The sequence below is a fragment of the Oncorhynchus masou genome, chromosome 30 (genome assembly GCF_036934945.1).
Source record: "Oncorhynchus masou masou isolate Uvic2021 chromosome 30, UVic_Omas_1.1, whole genome shotgun sequence".
NCBI classification, from domain to species: Eukaryota; Metazoa; Chordata; class Actinopteri; order Salmoniformes; family Salmonidae; genus Oncorhynchus; species Oncorhynchus masou.
In genome coordinates this window covers 8,732,437-8,752,405 of record NC_088241.1, presented here as the reverse complement: position 1 = coordinate 8,752,405, position 19,969 = coordinate 8,732,437, and the positions used below count along the sequence as shown (strand labels likewise).

The following is a 19,969-nucleotide window of genomic DNA, read 5'->3' as shown; positions in this document are numbered from 1 at the left end:
AGAGAGCATCATGAAGAACAAGGAACACACCAGGCAGGTCCGAGATACTGTTGTGAAGAAGTTTAAAGCCGGATTTGGATACAAAAAGATTTCCCACGCTTTAAACATCCCAAGGAGCACTGTGCAAGCGATAATATTGAAATGGAAGGAGTATCAGACCACTGCAAATCTACCAAGACCTGGCCGTCCCTCTAAACTGTCAGCTCATACAAGGAGAAGACTGATCAGAGATGCAGCCAAGAGGCCCATGATCACTCTGGATGAACTGCAGAGATCTACAGCTGAGGTGGGAGACTCTGTCCATAGGACAACAATCAGTCGTATATTGCACAAATCTGGCCTTTATGGAAGAGTGGCAAGAAGAAAGCCATTTCTTAAAGATATCCATAAAAAGTGTTGTTTAAAGTTTGCCACAAGCCACCTGGGAGACACACCAAACATGTGGAAGAAGGTGCTCTGGTCAGATAAAACCAAAATTGAACTTTTTGGCAACAATGCAAAACGTTATGTTTGGCGTAAAAGCAACACAGCTAATCACACTGAACACACCATCCCCACTGTCAAACATGGTGGTGGCAGCATCATGGTTTGGGCCTGCTTTTCTTCAGCAGGGACAGGGAAGATGGTTAAAATTGATGGGAAGATGGATGGAGCCAAATACAGGACCATTCTGGAAGAAAACCTGATGGAGTCTGCAAAAGATCTGAGACTGGGACAGAGATTTGTCTTCCAACAAGACAATGATCCAAAACATAAAGCAAAATCTACAATGGAATGGTTCAAAAATAAACATATCCAGGTGTTAGAATGGCCATGTCAAAGTCCAGACCTGAATCCAATCGAGAATCTGTGGAAAGAACTGAAAACTGCTGTTCACAAATGCTCTCCATCCAACCTCACTGAGCTCGAGCTGTTTTGCAAGGAGGAATGGGAAAAATTTCAGTCTCTCGATGTGCAAAACTGATAGAGACATACCCCAAGCGACTTACAGCTGTAATCGCAGCAAAAGGTGGCGCTACAAAGTATTAACTTAAGGGTGCTGAATAATTTTGCACGCCCAATTTTTCAGTTTTTGATTTGTTAAAAAAGTTTGAAATATCCAATAAATGTCGTTCCACTTCATGATTGTGTCCCACTTGTTGTTAATTCTTCACAAAAAAATACAGTTTTATATCTTTATGTTTGAAGCCTGAAATGTGGCAAAAGGTCGCAAAGTTCAAGGGGGCCGAATACTTTCGCAAGGCACTGTAGCAAATATGCCCACTCTGGTTTGGCACTTGCGCTCAAGACAACAGCTGACAGATACAGTGTGGTTGATGAGATTATTCTGGATAAAATAGCAAGATCATTTTAATTTGTTAAATGGCAGAGGGAGAACCTCAATATTTATTGTAAAGGAGCATGACGTTCATCACTTGCATTTTCACCACCCTGTAAAGTTGATCATCATTTACTAAATCTGTAGCCTAATAAACTACATGGTTTCCCGAGTCGTAGTGGAAGGACCACACACCATGTCATCGTGTGACTCCAAGTTTACTTCGGTATGATGGTTATTATATGCATATTTGCACGTAAAGGCGTTTCCTCGCTATTTCTCACATTATGAAATTTACCGACACAAAAAGATCCCAGCTTGTCTAGCGTATTTTGTTTGGCTGACATTTAGAACGTCTACTGACAAATTAGATGTTTCCATCAGGCCTGTCTTGACCTTTTTTATCCGAAATGTACTTTACACAGCATAAAAAGGTTGGATGTAAGACCTTATTTGATATGGGACTCAATAATTAAACTGCACAGTGTGTGAAAAACTAATTAGCGTCTAGTATGTGCTACTGACAGGTTGATGAATATATATGGGGAAACATACACAAAGAAGCTCCTTGTGAATCACACAATGATACATGGCGCTGTTTACACACAATGATTGGAACTTATGTTTGTGGGCAAACCTCCAGGGAAATTGGATGTTCGGCAATTTCGATGTATTACCATATTAGACATGTGTGTAAACAGAGCCTAAGAGATTGAATTTGAACATATGAGATGGGAATGCTGGTGTTGTAACAACGGGTTAACACACACACCTTCCCTGTTTTCCCGTTCCATGTTACACACACACATCTGGGCACAGCCTCCCTTTGAGTGAATAGGATGCCGCCTGCACAGCTGAACACAGGGCTCCGCCCACCGTCTTACCCCCTGTGGGGGCCGGGTGGGGCAGAGGTAGGGGTACCTGTTCGGCCCCCACCCGTTGTGTGGGAATGGTGAAGAGGAGAGGGGGCACCAGACCGTACAGTTGCGACAGGAGCGAGACCAGCGGGAAAGCCCAGGTCGGGGGCAGTGTGCCTGGGGAGAAAAGCAGGAGGGAGTGGGTGATGTGAAGGGGCAGACACAGGAGGACAAGAAGGCAGAGGGAGAGGCCTAGGGAGCGAGCACGGGGAGAGCGGCGTTTTGGAGGGCCAGAGCCCGGACCATCAGGGTCCTGTCTGGGCATCACACAGACCAGATCTAGGTAAATGGCCAGCAGGCCCATTAGGGGGAGCAGGAAGACGGTCACCCCATAGACATAGACCAGGAACTGGGGGCTGAGGACAGTGTCGGTGGCACACACCCCCCAGTGGCTCCCATGGATCTCTGCATAGGTGAAGTTATGGAGATCCTCCACGTAGAACTTGGACAGGAAGCCGCCGTAAGGGAGGTACTTCCCTATCACAGAGCGGTCCTGGTTGTACTTGGGAGGCATCGGACGGGGAGGAGGGGAGGTCCAGTTGCCTGGGGGGATGCCGTCCAGCCCCAGCCCATCCAGCCATCCCTCTTCCCCTCCCCAGGTGTCCAGGACGTTCCAGCCGATGAACTGGGCAAAGGAGGAGAGGACAGAGGCCACCCAGCACAGCAGGACCACACACAGGGCCCGCCGACGTGTCACCAGCAAAGTGTACCTGAAACAGAGAGAGAACCCAGTGGGTCAAATGAAGCCAGCATGAACTGATGTTCTAGAGCAGGGGTCTTCAACCTTGTTTACCCAGGGACCCCCGCCGAGGCAAACTGGCAACCCAGGGAGCCCCATCATATGTTAGCCAAAAATGTATTTTTCACATCTTGTCTTATCATCAGGTGAATGATAATGGCGAGGAGAAGTAACATGAACCAACATTTTAAAATGAATAGATTTGGTAGACAGTTTTTAATTATTTTGACCTCCCCACATTATAATTGGAAGTATAAACACTAACATAGCCTATTAGCTAGACAAAGGTTACTCCAAACACATTTTTGCTAAAAGTAACTGTTTAGCTGGTTAAAAAAAAGGTAAAACATGTGTCGTCAAAAATGTTTGTCCAAGTCAAGAAAGCTTACCAGCAACCAATGGCACTTTCTGTGACCCGTACGTTTCAACGCCAATGTCAGATACTCCAGTCAGCAGAGATGGGCAGTATTTCTGTTACATGTATTTGAAATGTGTCTTTCAATTACTTCTGACTCTTCTGTCATTTGTTTTACCCTGGGCTGAACTACAGTCCAATGTATTTTGTAACATTATACTTTCGACAGCTGTAATTAGTATTTTAAAAATACAAAATACATTTTTTATACTATTTTCTATCACGGTTTCCCCTGCATTGGTATCAAAAGTCTGATGGCACTATGGTGTGATAAGAGCATCTGCTTAATGAACTAAATATAAATGTATATGTAAAAACATGTCAAAGCATGTTGAGTAGTGTTCTCCACTTCAAAACAAGGCCAATAATAATACCCAGTGTGCTTCGCTGTTCATTTTGGTAAATGTTCACATATACAGTACATTTCCATGTTGGTCATTTAGCAGACACTCTTATCGAGAGTAACTTGCAGTCAGTGCATTCAACTAAGGAATATAAACAACAACATATCACAGTCATAACAAGTAAAACTTTCTGTAACTGTTACAAATGTATTTCTGTATTTCAAAATATGAAATACATGTATTTGTATTAAATACATTTCAAACGTATTTGGTAGTTTACTTTGATACATTGATCTTTATGGTATTATCAGGTGTGACGGTAAGACCCAGATGCAGACAACGTCAAATTAATAATGGTTTAATAATCCAACAGGGGCAGACAATAGACAGGTCAAGGCAAGCAGGGGTCAGTAAACCAGAGGTGGGGCAACGGTACCAGACGGCAGGCATGCACAGAGTCAGGGACAGGCAGGTGCGCTCAGAGTCAGGACAGGCAAGGGTCAAAACTAGGAGGGCGAGGAAAAGAGAGACTGGGAAAAGCAGCAGCTGAGACACAAAAATACTGGTTGAAATTGACAAACAATATGAACTGGCAAAAAACAGAGGACACAGTTATAAATACACAGGGGATAAGGGGGAAGATGGGCAACACCTGGAGGGGGGTGGAGACAATCACAAAGACAGGTGAAACAGATCAGGGTGTGACAGGTATTTTGTAATTGTATTGTGTAGTCAGTAATTTTTCCCCATCCCTCCCAATGAGTGTAATGAGCTCCAATGAGTGTAATGAGTTCATTTAGTGTAATTTGCTCAATATAAGGAGTTGAGAAATAAAATAATCATAATTTGAGAGAAGATTTTCTCACATTTTCTACTGTATGTAATAAAACAATTGTTTATTCTGTTGTTTCTAGCATTATTCATAAAAATATATATATTTGTTTCACTTTTTGGTTTGTTTTTCATTTTATATTTTTGTCAGAACTCCGGTTGAATACCCCTGGTCTAGAGTTGAAGCTTTGGTACTTTTTACCCCCCTCTCTCTGACTCACCTGCTCCCCATGCGGTGCTTCAGGTGGGAGTTGAGGGTCATGAGCAGCAGCAGGCAGACAGTGAACTGTCTGACCAGCAGAGGACAGCACACCAGGGTGATGCAGGTGTACAGGCACTGGGGACTCCTCAGGTTCAGCAGCACAGAGACAGGAACCCCCACCGCACCCCCCACTGCCCCCACCCAGCCCAGACACAACCTCAGGCAGGCAGAAACACTCCCGCCCCGGGTATGACCACCTCCATCCTGGCCTCCTCCATCCTCCTCCATTCCACCACCACCCATAGACATCCTCACACTCACCACGATCACCGACACAGATACCACACACTGACTCACCGAGTTCAGCCACATGTGCTCCATGGCTGAACCTAAGAGGGGGACAGAGACAAACAGGTGGGGGAGGTGGCAGAGGAAAGAGAGAGGATGACAAGAGTGAAACTGGTTGAGGTGTCAAACCTAGAGTAACTCTAAGAGATCATTCAAAGTTCCTTCTGCACTTGTCCCAACAGTGGATGTCCTATCATGGCTCCCTAGCTAATTATTACCATTGAACAATTGTCTTTTTCATCCCCTCCTCTCCCGTGAAACTGGCTTCCAGGTGAGGTTGATAATTATTATTTCTATTGTTGTACCTTTATTTAACTCGGCAAGTCAGTTAAGAACAAATTCTTATTTACAATGACGGCCTACCAAAAGGCAATAGGCCTCCTGCGGGGGCGGGGGCTGGGATTAAAATATAAAATAATACCACTGTTGTAGAGGGTGCATTATTATTATTATTATTATTTGACCCTGCTGGTCATCTATGAACATTTGAACATCTTGGCCATGTTCTGTTATAATCTCCACCCAGTACAGCCAGAAGAGGACTGGCCACCTCTCAGAGCCTGGTTCCTCTCTAGGGTTCTTCCTAGGTTCCTGCCTTTCTAGGGAGTTTTTCCTAGCCACCGTGCTTCTACATCTGAATTGCTTTCTGTTTGGAGTTTTAGGCTGGGTTTCTGTATAGCACTTTGTGACATCGGCTGATGTTTATTTATTTCACAAGGTAGGCAAGTTGAGAACAAGTTCTCATTTACAATTGCAACCTGGCCAAGATAAAGCAAAGCAGTTTGACACATACAACAACACAGAATTACACAAGGAGTAAAACAAACATACAGTCAATAATACAGTAGAAAAATAAGTCTATATACAATGTGAGCAAATGAGGTGAGATAAGGGAGAAAAAGGCTAATAAAAGGCTATGGTGGTGAAGTAACTACAATATAGCAAGTAAAACACTGGAATGGTAGATTTGCAGTGGAATAATGTGCACAGTAGAAATATAAAGAATGGGGTGCAAAGGAGCAAAATACATAAATAAATACAGTAGGGGAAGAGGTAGTTGTTTGGGCTAAATTATAGATGGGCTATGTACAGGTGCAGTAATCTGTGAGCTGCTCTGACAGCTGGTGCTTAAAACTAGTGAGGGAGATAAGTGTTTCCAGTTTCAGAGATTTTTGTAGTTCGTTCCAGTCATTGGCAGCAGAGAACTGGAAGGAGAGGCGGCCAAAGGAGGAATTGGTTTTGGGGGTGACCAGAGAGATATACCTGCTGGAGCGCGTGCTACAGGTGGGTGCTGCTATGGTGACCAGTGAGCTGAGATAAGGGGGGACTTTACCTAGCAGGGTCTTGTAGATGACCTGGAGCCAGTGGGTTTGGCGACGAGTATGAAGCGAGGGCGAGAGAGTACAGGTCGCAGTGGTGGGTAGTATATGGGGCTTCCGTGACAAAACGGATGGCACTGTGATAGACTGCATCCAATTTATTGAGTAGGGTATTGGAGGCTATTTTGTAGATGACATCTCCGAAGTTGAGGATCGGTAGGATGGTCAGTTTTATGAGGGTATGTTTGGCAGCATGAGTGAAGGATGATTTGTTGCGAAATAGGAAGCCGATTCTAGATTTAACTTTGGATTGGAGATGTTTCATGTGAGTCTGGAAGGATGTTTAACAAGACACCTAGGTATTTGTAGTTGTCCATATATTCTAAGTCAGAACCATCCAGAGTAGTGATGCTGGACGGGCGGGCAGGTGCAGGCAGTGATCGATTGAAAAGCATGCATTTAGTTTTACTTGTATTTAAGAGCAGTTGGAGGCCACGAAAGGAGAGCTGTATGGCATTGAAGCTTGTCTGGAGGGTTGTTAACACAGTGTCCAAAGAAGGGCCAGAAGTATACAGAATGGTGTCATCTGCGTAGAGGTGGATCAGAGACTCACCAGCAACAAAAGCGACATCATTGATGTATACAGACAAGAGAGTCGGCCCAAGAATTGAACCCTGTGGCACCCCCATAGAGACTGCCAGAGGCCCGGACAACAGGCCCACCGATTTGACACACTGAACTCTATCAAAGAAGTAGTTAGTTAACCAGGCGATCATTTGAGAAACCAAGGTTATGGAATCTGCCGATGAGGATGTGGTGATTGAGTCAAAAGCCTTGGCCAGGTCGATGAATACGGCTGCACAGTAATGTCTCTTATCGATGGCCTTAGAAAGACAGGGTAGACCTTAGAAAGACAGGGTAGGATAAATATAGGTCTGTAGCAGTTTGGGTCTAGAGTGTCACCCCCTTTGAAGAGGGGGATAACCGCGGCAGCTTTCCAATCTTTTGGAATCTCAGACGACACGAAAGAGAGGTTGAACAGGCTAGTAATAGGGGTTGCAACAATTTCGGCAGATAGTTTTAGAAAGAAAGGGTCCAGATTTTCTAGCCCGGTTAATTTGTAGTTGTCCAGATTTTGCAGTTCTGTCAGAACATCAGCTGACTGGATTTGGGAGAAGGAGAAATGGGGAAGGCTTGGGCGAGTTGCTGTGGGGGGTGAAGTGCTGTTGACCGGGGTAGGGGTAGCTATGTGGAAAGCATGGCCAGCCGTAGAAAAATGCTTATTGAAATTCTCAATTATAGTGGATTTATCGGTGGTGACAGAGTTTCCTATCCTCAGTGCAGTGGACAGCGGGGAGGAGGTGTTCTTACTCTCCATGGACTTTACAGTGTCCCAGAACTTTTTTGAGTTTGTGTTGCAGGAAGCAAATTTCTGTTTGAAAAAGCTAGCTTTGGTTTTTCTAACTGCTTGTGTATATTGGTTTCTAACTTCCCTGAAAAGTTGCATATCACGGGGGCTGTTCGATTGCTAATGCAGAACGCCATAGGATGCTTTTGTGTTGGTTAACGGTAGTCAGGTATGGAGAGAACCAAGGGCTATATCTGTTCCTGGTTCAAAATTTCTTGAATGGGGCATGCTTATTTAAGATGGTGAGGAATGTTTTTTTTAAATAACCAGGCATCCTCTGCTGACGGGATGAGGTCAATATCCTTCCAGGATACACGGGCCAGGTCAATTAGAAAGGCCTGCTCGCTGAAGTGTTTCAGGGAGCGTTTGACAGTGATGAGTGGAGGTCGTTTGACCGCTGACCCATTACAGATGCAGGCAATGATCGCTGAGATCTTGGTTGAAAACAGCAGAGGTGTATTTAGAGGGCAAGTTGGTTAGGATGATATCTATGAGGGCGCCCGTGTTTACGGCTTTGGGGTGGTACCTGGTAGGTTCATTGATAATTTGTGTGAGATTGAGGGCATCAAGCTTAGATTGTAGGATGGCTGGGGTGTTAAGCATGTCACAGTTTAGGTCACCTAGCAGCAAGAGCTCTGAAGATAGATGGGGGGCAATCAGTTCACATATGGTGTTTAGAGCACAGCTGGGGGGAGAGGGTGGTCTATAGCAGGCGGCAATGGTGAGAGACTTGTTTTTAGAGAGGTGGAATTTTTAAAAGTAGAAGTTCAAATTGTTTGGGTACAGACTTGGATAGTAGGACAGATCTCTGCAGTAGATTGCAACACCGACCCCTTTGGTCATTCTGTCTTGTCTGGAAATGTTGTAGTTAGGGATGGAGATTTCTGAGTTTTTGATGGTCTTCCTAAGCCAGGATTCAGACACAGCTAGGACATCCAGGTTGGCAGAGTGTGCTAAAGCAGTGAATAAAACAAACTTAGGGAGGGGGCTTCTAATGTTAATATGCATGAAATCAAGGCTTATACGGTTACAGAAGTCATCAAAAGAGAGTGCCTGGGGAATAGGAGTGGAGCTAGGCACTGCAGGGCCTGGATTCACCTCTACATCGCCAGAGGAACAGAGGAGGAGTAGAATAAGGGTACGACTAAAAGCTATGAGAATTGGACGTCTAGGACGTCTGGAACAGAAAGTAATAGGAGCAGGTTTCTGGGGACGATAAAATAGCTTCAAGGTATAATGTACAGACAAAGGTATGGTAGGATGTGAATACAGTGGAGGTAAACCTAGGCATTGAGTGATGATGAGAGAGATATTGTCTCTAGAAACATCATTGAAACCAGGTGATGTCATCGTATGTGTGGGTGGTGGAACTGAAAGGTTGGATAAGGTATAATGAGCAGGGCTAAAGGCTCTACAGTGAAATAAGCCAATAAACACTAACCAGAACAGCAATGGACAAGCCATATTGACATTAAGGAGAGGCATGCTTAGCCAAGTGATCATAAGGGTTCAGTGAGTAGTGAGGTTGGTTGGAGTCAGCTAGCCGGGCAATGGGTAGCAAGCTGGCAGAGGATGGAGGTCTGTTTTTAGCTACCTCATGCATTTCCGTCTGGTAGAGGGGACCAATCCAATTGGCAAAATAGATAGTTATAGTGACCCAAGGAAATTGTCCGATGGACCTATTCAGATAGCAGTCGATAAGACAGCTAACGATTAGAGGGCTGCAGATGGGCGTTCAGGTAACGTTGCGACGGAGGGGCCAGTTGGATAACTCCCTCAGGCAGATAACGTCGGTATTCCAGTTGTGGAGGCCCGGTGGGGCTCCGCGTCCACAGTAAAACGGGTCTGGATAGGTGATTATAGCCCAGGAGTGGCTGATGGAACTCTTCAGCTGCCTAGCTCTGGAATAATTGATGTTTGCTCCGGGACCGACGTAAGCCTGGTGTAAATGTCCAGAGCTTGCGGTAGAAATCCGGGGATATGGAGAGAAAATAGGTCCGGTATGCTCTGGTCTGAGTCGCGTTGTACAAAACTGCCGATAGCTTTCCGAGCTAAAGGATAGCTGATGACCACCAACCGTGGTTAGCTGAATACTAACGTTAGCCAGTGAATTGGCTAGCTTCTGGCTCGCTTCTGTTGTGGATTTCAGATTTGAGGTGAATAAATGTTAATGTTAAAAGGACTTTATAAATAAATGTGATTGAGAGTGATTGAGCATGGCAGCAACACATGACCACACAGCATAGTAGCAACACAACACGACAACATGGTAGCAACACAACAATGCAGCAGCACAACATGGTAGCAGCACAAAATATGGTATAAACATTATTGGGCACATGAGGAAGCATTCTCAGTCTATTTACCTGGGACATAAAAAAAGAAGAAAAAGACAATGGCAATAGTTTGAGAAGAAAGGGGGTAAGAATGGAGAGAGTGAGTGGGAGGTCTAAAAGAGAAAGATTGATTGAGAAAAGCGAGTAAAGGAAAAATAAATGAAAAGGGAGACGCAGAGGCAGGAAGTTGAGGGGGAGAGATGGTTAAATATTTGTTCTAGGTATTAGAGACCTGTACGGGTACTTGGAGAGTGAAAAGGTCAGCGTAGACTGGACCTGACAGAGCACTCACACTGAGGATGTGAGCACCATGCAAACACAGTGTAGAGAGGGTAGGCTCTGTGAAACAGACCGCTAACATCGCACACTGCAGCAGACAGACAGAGCAGGAGACATTGGTTTGAACTTGCTCGAGTGTGATTGACAGGTAATTTCAGAACATTTTCAAACAATGGTCTCAAATAAAGCAAAGCGTCTGGATAATGAAATAGCAGATTTAGCTCTGTAATATGCCACCTGTCTCCTCAGAATAATGACTTTGACCTTTTCAGGACTTCCAGACGACAAGTTGTCCGTTTTCATAATAATTACGACTGACTGGAATAATTGTTTTATACAGCTGCATAATCAGTTGATACAGTTGTCTCCTGTCCTGCTCCTTGAAGGGCCTTAAAATAATTATTGGAGTTCATTCCATCTTATGTGGTTGTCTTCAGTTTGAATCTGTGACTGGTCGCTTTCAATGTGATTAATTTACTTTTGCTAATCAATTAAGCATTGAGAGACAACACAAGCATACCGACGCACAGCCACACTACACAGGCAGAGCTTTAGATTTAGATAGTAGGAATCTCAATGAATGACAGAAAATATGAAAGAGAATATGATGGAAGGAGAATGGATAGAGAACAGAAGGTGATTTTGTGGACCCCAGGAAGAGAAGCTGCAGCTCTATCGCAACAGCTAATGGGGATCCTAATAAAATGCCAAATACCAAAATAGAGCTGTCTAGAACAGTAGAATAAATGAGAAAAGACCAAATTACCTGATATGTTGTGGATGTATAGCTCTGGATAAGAGCGTCTGCTAAATGACTAAAATGTAAATGTAAAATGTAAATATAAGTCTATGACAGTTCTAATCTGTCCTCTGTAAACCTTCCCTCGCTCTTTACCTCCCTATCTCTTCCTCTCCCTCTATTCTTCTGCTCTGACTGACAGAATAAACTCACATTCATAAACCGTCATTACCCTCTCTGCCCACCTATCTCCTGGTCGTGTCTATACAAACATATCAATTGTGTCAATGTTGAAGCAGTGCTAACCTTTCCACCTGAGCTGTGCAAAGGTCACCACAAGCATTGTAAATAAGTAAATAAAAAAGACCAAGGTTATAGTTAACACATATACTCGCAGAGATGATGAACAGAGAAAAACAATGGAGAGAAATCAGAGAGGGACAGAGAACGCAATCTCTTATCCACTGAAGGGTTTGGGCATTGTTCTGTGGCAGCAGTACATTTACACGTGCTGTGTTTCCGGCAGCAGTACATTTACACGTGCCGTGTTTCAGGCAGCAGTACATTTACACGTGCTGTGTTTCCGGCAGCAGTACATTTACACGTGACGTGTTTCAGGCAGCAGTACATTTACACGTGCTGTGTTTCCGGCAGCAGTACATTTACACGTGACGTGTTTCAGGCAGCAGTACATTTACACGTGCCGTGTTTCAGGCAGCAGTACATTTACACGTGCCGTGTTTCAGGCAGCAGTACATTTACACGTGACGTGTTTCAGGCAACAGTACATTTACACGTGCAGTGTTTCAGGCAGCAGTACATTTACACGTGACGTGTTTCAGGCAACAGTACATTTACACGTGCCGTGTTTCAGGCAGCAGTACATTTACACGTGCCGTGTTTCAGGCAGCAGTTAATTTATTTTTCAACGGCTATTTCTAGGATAACAAAGAACAAATTAAGTGGCATTGTTTTTTTTCATGGATGAAATGTACCATGAGAAATAAAGAATGATTGTTGCCTGCAGAATTCGAAGGAATTTGATCATGATCTCTGTCAGTAGGCTATTTGTAGAAATCTCTTAAGAATAAGAAATGGTTTTATATAGTATGTATAAACTGTAGTGTTGTGGTCCATTGGTTTACTCCAATTAGGGGATGGGTGGTAGGGTTAGGGGAAAATAATAAAGGAAAATGTATATATTTTTAAATATATGTATTTTATCTATATATTTACCATAAGATAATATATGGTTGCAATGCATTTCACAGGGATATGTCACAAGATTATTATAATAAAAACATAATTTTGAATTACATCCTGGTTATTGCATTCACTGTGCAGATTATAGTAATATTAGACATTAGTATCCTATTGCTGCAATAAAAAAGTACTTCCATATCCCACAAAGTACTTCCATATCCCTGCTAATTAATTCCTATTGCTGCTCCAGGGCACGTGCCACTTCTTTTGCAGACAATTTCATAATTCAATGCTTTTGATTGTGATGTAGCCTTAACCTTGGGCACTGGAAACTGCTTTGAAATGAATCAGGTTTTACTCTGATTGGGCTAGAAATTTATCAACCGGGTGTGGAAAATACAAACGTACAGGGTGAGGTCATATCTCGCGAGAACAAACGAGATCCGCACGTTTTAACACGGGCTGGAAACCCTGTCTTGCCCTCTTCCTCTCGCTGTCCACAAGCAAGGTAAAGAATGTCTGGTCTCCGGCCTTATTTGACCAACTGTATGACATTTTCGTGATAATTATTCTCCCATAACTGACCGCGTATACATTAAACAATCAATTAACAAATACCGGGTTTTCCGGAAAGTCTAGAGTTCTGTAGATTTAGAATAAAATTGCATGCGGCACTCGCACGTAGCTTCCAGTGATGGCTGCCCCCATGCCTTTGCATTGGGCCTAAACTTTTCGCGTTTTGTTTGTCCATTTTAGATAAGACAATTATGATATCTGCGCTAACGGTGTCTTCCATTTGAATGTGTTACGCTCGTCGGCAGTTGGAGTGTGATCCTTCTTATACTGTGGATTTCTGCCTCGAATTTCTGATGTGGTTACATGTGTCGGTTTATAGGTTCATTGCTAGCATTGTGGCTAACTCTAGTTACCATAATTTTATTTAACGGTGGCCAGTTTGTTGGTGAGATGGTTTTCCCTGATATCATTTTTTTTTGCTAAAATTGGACTTCAGATCATTCAGGACTTCGCACAATATGAGGAATGTATATCACGATGCGAATGTTTTCCATTGCCGCTGTTTGACAGCATTAGCTAGCCAACTAACGGTAGTTGCCTGCTTAAGCAAGCTGTTCATCACCCATCTGGCTAGTTAACTAACTAGTTAGCTAGATAGTGTGGTTTGCAGAAAGGTTATCAATAGACGTGTAGTCATCAGATGAACTGTTTTGAGTATTGGGGCAGTCGAGTCATCCTATCGTCTGCACATAACTATATAACTAATCTTGGTTACATGAGTAGCTAGGCTACATATTGAATGTGCTCAGGACCTCAAACTACCCAGGACATTCGTTGCAGTCTACATAGCATCATTCATACATTGTACCTCCTACTGAAATTCTCTACCTCTCTGGCAGATGCCTGGTGTCACAGTGAAAGACGTCAACCAGCAGGAGTTTGTCCGTGCCCTGTCAGCTTTCCTGAAGAAGTGAGTTTTCCACTCAGTTCTTTAATATAAGTATATGTAGTTGCATACACGTGGAGCCTTGTTCAATTCTTGCTTTGTAGTGCATTGAGCTTTTGTGAATGACTAACAGACGTAGACTTGGAGTCATTAACTCATTTTTCAACCACTCCACAAATGTCTTGTTACTAACTTCTACTTTGTGCATGACACGTTTCTCCAACAATTGTTTACAGATTATTTCAGTTAGAATTCACTGTAACACAATTCCAGTGGGTCAGAAGTTCACATACAAAGTTGACTGTGCCTTTAAATAGCTTGGAAAATTCCAGAAATAGATGTCATGGCTTTAGAAGCTTCCGATAAATTATGTAAATTAGCCTGAGTCAATTGGAGGTGTACCTGTGGATGTATTTCAAGGCCTACCTTGTAACTCAGTACCTCTTTGCTTGACATCATGGGAAAATCAAAAGAAATCAGCCAAGGCCTCAGGAAAAAAAGAGACTTCCACAAGTCTGGTTCATCCTTGGGAGTAATTTCCAAACACCCTAAGGTACCACATTCATCTTTACAAACAATAGTACGCATGTATAAATACCACGGGACCATGCAGCCATCGTACTGCTCAGGAAGGAGACATGTTCTGTCTCCTAGAGATGAATGTACTTTGTGAAAAGTGCAAATCAATCCCAGAACAACAGCAAAGGACCTTGTGAAGATTCTGGAGGAAACAGCTACAAAAGTATCTATATCCACAGTATAACAAGTCCTATATCAACATAACCTGAAAGGCCGCTCGGCAAGGAAGCCACTGCTCCAAAACCACCCATAAAAAAGCCAGACTACGGTTTGCAACTGCACATGGAGACAAAGGTACTTTTTTGAGAAATGTCCTCTGGTCTGATGAAACAAAAATAGAACTGTTTGGCCATAATGACCCTCCTTATGTATGGAGGACAAAGGGGGACTCTTGCAGGCCGAAGAACGCCATCCCAACCGTGAAGCACGGGGGTAGCAGCATCATGTTGTGGGGATGCTTTGCTGCAGGAGGAACTGGCACACTTCACAAAATAGATGGCATCATGAGATGGTGCTTCAATATATCCACATAATTTCCCCATCTCAAGACATCAGTTAACGTTTGGTGCAAATGGGTCTTCCAAATGGACAATGACCCCAAGCATACTTCTAAAGTTGTGGCAAAATGGCTTAAGGACAACCGACATGGCATTGGAGTGTCCATCACAAAGCCCTAACCTCAAATCCCATAGAACTTTTGTGGGAAGAACTGAAAAAGCATGTGTGAGCAAGGAGGCCTACAAACCTGACTCTAGTTACACCAGCTGTCAGGAGGAATTGGCCAAAATTCACCCAACTTATTGTGGGACGCATGTGGAAGGCTACCTGAAACGTTTGACCCAAGTTAATTAATTTAAAGGCAATACACTCAATTAGTATTGGGTAGCATGTAAACCTCTGACCCACTGGGAATGTGAAGAAAGATATAAAAGTTTAGGATTATGTCAGGAATTGTGAAACTGAGTTTAAATGTATTTGGCTATGGTGTATGTAAACTTCCCACTTCAACTGTATGCTTTTACTATTCCAGGTCAGGAAAGCTGAAGGTCCCAGATTGGGTGGACATTGTCAAGTTGGCCAAACACAAGGAGCTGGCCCCCAGCGATGAGAACTGGTTCTACACAAGAGCTGGTATGATTTTGATCATTGACATTCTTCCCTTCAGTACTACCTATCTGCTCAGGCCGTTAGTCTAGTGTGGTAGAGCCAATCTGTTACTGCCATTGGTTTAGACCAATTGGCCACAAATGATTTTCCTGACTGTTAGTGCAGAAGTATGGAATAAGATTATTGACTCTGGCCACCCTCCCAGCTTCCACAGTGCGCCACCTGTACCTGCGTGGGGGTGCCGGTGTGGGCTCCATGACCAAGATCTATGGTGGTCGCCAGAGGAACGGTGTGTGCCCTGCCCACTTCAGTGTCGGTTCCAAAAACGTGGCCCGCAAGGTGCTGCAGGCCCTCGAGCTTCTCAAGATGGTGGAGAAGAACCCCAACGGGTGAGTAGAACATCCCTAGACACTGAGCCAAGGTTGCCATTGTCATTGGTCCTTATGGTTAGGTTTAGAGAAGCAAGCAGATCCTACATCTCTACTGAGCACAGGGAAACACAGGATATGAACTGTCCCAGAGCACCACTGGGACTGGTCCCGGAGCACCACTGGGACTGGTCCCGGAGCACCACTGGGACTGGTCCCGGAGCGCCACTGGGACTGGTCCCGGAGCGCCACTGGGACTGGTCCCGGAGCGCCACTGGGACTGGTCCCGGAGCGCCACTGGGACTGGTCCCGGAGCGCCACTGGGACTGGTCCCGGAGCGCCACTGGGACTGGTCCCGGAGCGCCACTGGGACTGGTCCCGGAGCGCCACTGGGACTGGTCCCGGAGCGCCACTGGGACTGGTCCCGGAGCGCCACTGGGTTGACGATTTTAAATTCACGCTTCATGCAACGCTTAAGTGATTTTTATTCTCTTTTTTTCTTCCCTTGTTGAAAACATTTTGTGCCCACTGAACAAAACCGTATACAGACAAAGCATCTTACAAGTGCTCAATTTCATTAGTGTTGATTATATTATTTGCATGAAATCTGGATAAATGTACTATTGTGATCTTACCAGGCTTGTTCAGATTTAATTGATTTTGTAGTTTTGTAGCAATTTCTTTAAATGGTTGGGCACATTTTGTCCTATGGCGGTTGTGTAGGGGTGTCATTGCCTTCTCTGGCATTACTGTCTCTGGTGTTGTCAGTCAACCTGTGTAAGGGATGTTGATGTAGTCTTTGCTGTGTTACTGTACAGAATGGAGTTGATCTGTTAGTATGGAGGAGTCGGAGGAAGGCCCTAAAAATTCAGACCCTGGCCACCCTTGTCATAGATTGTTTTCTGTTACCGCGCGGTACCGGAGCGCCAAGTCTAGGTCCTAAAGACTTCTTAACAGCTTCTACCCCCAAGCCAGTTAATCAAAAGGCTACCCAGACTATTTGCATTGCCCCCCCCCCCCTATGCTGCTGGTACTGCCTATGCATAGTCACTTTAATAACTCTACCCACATGTACATATTACTTCAATTACCTCGACTAACCGGTGCCCCCGCACATTGACTGTACCGGTACCCCCTGTATATACCCTCGCTACTGTTATTTTACTGCTGCTCTAATTATTTATTTTTTACTTAACTCTTATTTTTCTTAACTTCATTGTTGGTAAAGGGCTCATAAACATTTCACTGTAGTCTACCTGTTGTCTTCTGCGCATGTGACACATTTTGATTAATTTCTTCTGTTGCTGACTGAACCTCTTCTCTCACAGTGGTCGCAGACTAACCGCCCAGGGAACCAGAGATCTGGACAGGATTGCTGGCCAGGTGAAGTCCTTCTCTTTACCCCACCAGCAGGTTTTTGGTTACCTACCTTCTGGGGAGTCCATGGGTTGTGCGGGCCTGTTCCAGACAAATGGCAAAACTAATAACTAAAAACCTTGAGATAATATGGTAATGTGTGTGGGGGGGGGGCTGATTTGTCCTTTCATACGTTCAAGTGGAACCTGTTTGGTGTTGTGTTTTTTGCATATTCCACTGAGACTCCCTCACTGTGGTCACGGCCAGGCATCAGCTGTTATTGACTGATACCCTGGAGCAGATGGGGTTAAGTGCCTTGTTCAAGGGCACATCAGCAGATTTTTCATTTAGTCCGCTTGGGGAAATGAAACTAGTAACGTTTCAGTTATTAGCCTAGCGGTTAGAGCGCTGGGCCATCTGCTGCCTTGCTTGGCTGGAATAAAGGATTTATAGGCCCAAGGCTCACCGGGACCAGGGTACTGCCTCATACCTCACCATATCAGGCCCGTGGGCCCTTGTCTAAAAAGTCAATTCAAACATGTTTTGTTGCAGAAATAAGTTTTTCATCACTGAAACATGTCACCCCGCACTTTGATAGAACATCCCACAGTGCTCCTGAGCCTCACAGCCTGCATAATGAATGTCAGTCTTATTATTTTTTTAAATTACTGTGGTAAAAAGAAACAGCAGCTCAGCCACTGTTAGCAGCAATCTGTCTGCTTAAGAGGAACAACAGTGTGACAATCCAAGGGTAAACAAGCAGAGGGAATTTCATGCTGACTGAATCCACCGTATGGTGCAGCTTTTCCCTCTTGGTCCTTTTGTAATGAGCTGAATTTAGATGCACTAACCTGGCCCTCCCTGGCTGCTACATGGTGGCGTCATCAATCGGCTGGCTTGGCTTCCCCCTGTGGTGTTTTTGATGGTTAAGAAATAGTTTTTATCCCAAGGAGCTAGGTATGGCATGTGCTGTCGTGACATGATTGGCATTTCTGGGGGGGGTTCTAGTGAAGTCATTTCGAGCTGTTTTATTCCTCATTACTTTGTTAGATCGAAGGCCCACTAACCTCTGAACAAATCTGCAGCACTAAATGTCTTGTTTTGATTTGCTTCCCCAGGTTGCAGCTGCGAAGTTGCCCCCCAAGGCTGCCCCCACAGTTTAATAAATATTTTTTGGAGAAGGTGTAATCTTGTCTGTTGTTTTTTCAAACCTGAGCAAGTTGGGATTTATCAACAATAGATGGAAACTTTGCTTTTATGGTTTTGCATACTTTACATTTAAGTCATTTAGCAGACGCTCTTATCCAGAGCGACTTACAATTTGGTTGAATTCACCTTCTGACATCCATACCGATGTTAGCCATGTAACCTCTGGTCTTGATGTCATTGGGGGACTAGATTGAAGTGTAGGTGTTTTTGGGATGGTGGTCTGTTTAGTCTGAATTCCAATAAACTTCCATAATATTACTATTGAGTTTAGTTAAATTCTTACCCTGTCATACCAGTACCACAAACTATTTGTCAGAGTCTTAGCTATGCATAGCTTCAAAATGTTAAACCATCATTGATCTTTGGGCTGCTCTTTGTCTTGACATCGGCCATACGTTTATGAGAATATGGCTTGATGCGACAGTGCCATCTAGAGGAGACTGAACTCGACTACAGCTCACCCAGCAGAAATGTCTCACACTTGAGGGGTTCAGTGCAGTCTTTGTTGCCTGTCAAGTTAATTGTGAGTTGCATGTCCTCAGATGCACAGTGATTACCTCTGATAGAGTTGGAGGGCAATGTGGGCTGTTTCGAGCTCCAAAATCTGTCAAATAAGCCCAATATGTTGCTATGGGTGTATTTTGGGCCTAAGCTTGTCGCCTGTTTTTCTGCTATTAAGGCGGAGACATGAGCATCTCTTTATTATACCGAGCTGTGACTACTGCTTCCAACAAAGACGTTTTTGTTTGTTCACTCTGATTAAATTAATTAATACTCTAAATTTAAAAAAAATGTTAAATGCCTTAATACGAAAGTTTCTTAAAGTTTACAGAACCAATATAAATGCCAGATGTAAGATATTTTTTGAGGGTGTGCAATTGGCATGCTGACTGCGGTAATGTGAATCAGAGCTGTTGCCAGATAATTTAATGTTAATTTCTCTACCATAAGCCACTTAAATGTCATTTTATAGAATTAGGTAGTACGTCCAACCGGCCTCACAGCTGCAGATGTAACCACGCCATCTTAGGACTTCCACATCCGGTTTCACCTGCTGGATTGTTTTGAGTCCAGCCACCTGGACAGCTGATAAAACTGAGTTTGCACAACTGAATCATTTCTGCACTGTCAGAAACTTTCAGAAGCTCATCTGCATGCTTGTCCTCACCAGGGTCTTGACCTGACTGCTGTTCAGTCATAACTGACTTCAGTGGGCAAATGCTCACCGACGACCACTGGAGAAGTGTGCTCTTCCCGGTTTCTACTGTACTGGGCAGATGGCAGACAGTGTGTATGGCATCGTGTGGGTGAGCGGTTTGCTGATGTCAACATTGTGAACAGAGTGCCCCATGTTGGGGTTATGGTATGGGCAGGCATAAGCTACAGACAATGAACACAATTGCATTTTATTGATGGTAATTTGAATGCACAAAGATACCGTGATGAGATCCTGAGGCCTATTGTTGCACCATTCACCCGCCTCCATCACC

General features: G+C 44.1%; 2 protein-coding genes across 2 annotated transcripts; one reads left to right on the top strand and one right to left on the bottom strand.

Annotated features, from left to right (window-relative positions):
* Positions 1 to 2,090: 2,090 nt before the first annotated feature.
* LOC135523020 (adenosine receptor A1-like) lies at positions 2,091 to 5,147 on the bottom strand. Its single transcript, XM_064949747.1, has 2 exons — positions 4,786 to 5,147; positions 2,091 to 2,945 (listed from the first exon to the last, which is right to left on the bottom strand). Exons 1-2 carry the CDS (start codon positions 5,145 to 5,147, stop codon positions 2,114 to 2,116), a joined length of 1,194 nt encoding a protein of 397 aa, XP_064805819.1. The 3' UTR covers positions 2,091 to 2,113.
* A 7,697-nt stretch (positions 5,148 to 12,844) lies between these two features.
* LOC135521990 (small ribosomal subunit protein eS19) lies at positions 12,845 to 18,458 on the top strand. Its single transcript, XM_064947845.1, has 6 exons — positions 12,845 to 12,906; positions 13,814 to 13,884; positions 15,470 to 15,570; positions 15,752 to 15,935; positions 17,243 to 17,297; positions 18,389 to 18,458. The coding sequence occupies exons 2-6, from the start codon at positions 13,814 to 13,816 to the stop codon at positions 18,431 to 18,433; spliced, it is 456 nt and encodes a 151-aa protein (XP_064803917.1). The 5' UTR covers positions 12,845 to 12,906; the 3' UTR covers positions 18,434 to 18,458.
* The last annotated feature ends 1,511 nt before the right edge of the window (positions 18,459 to 19,969 follow it).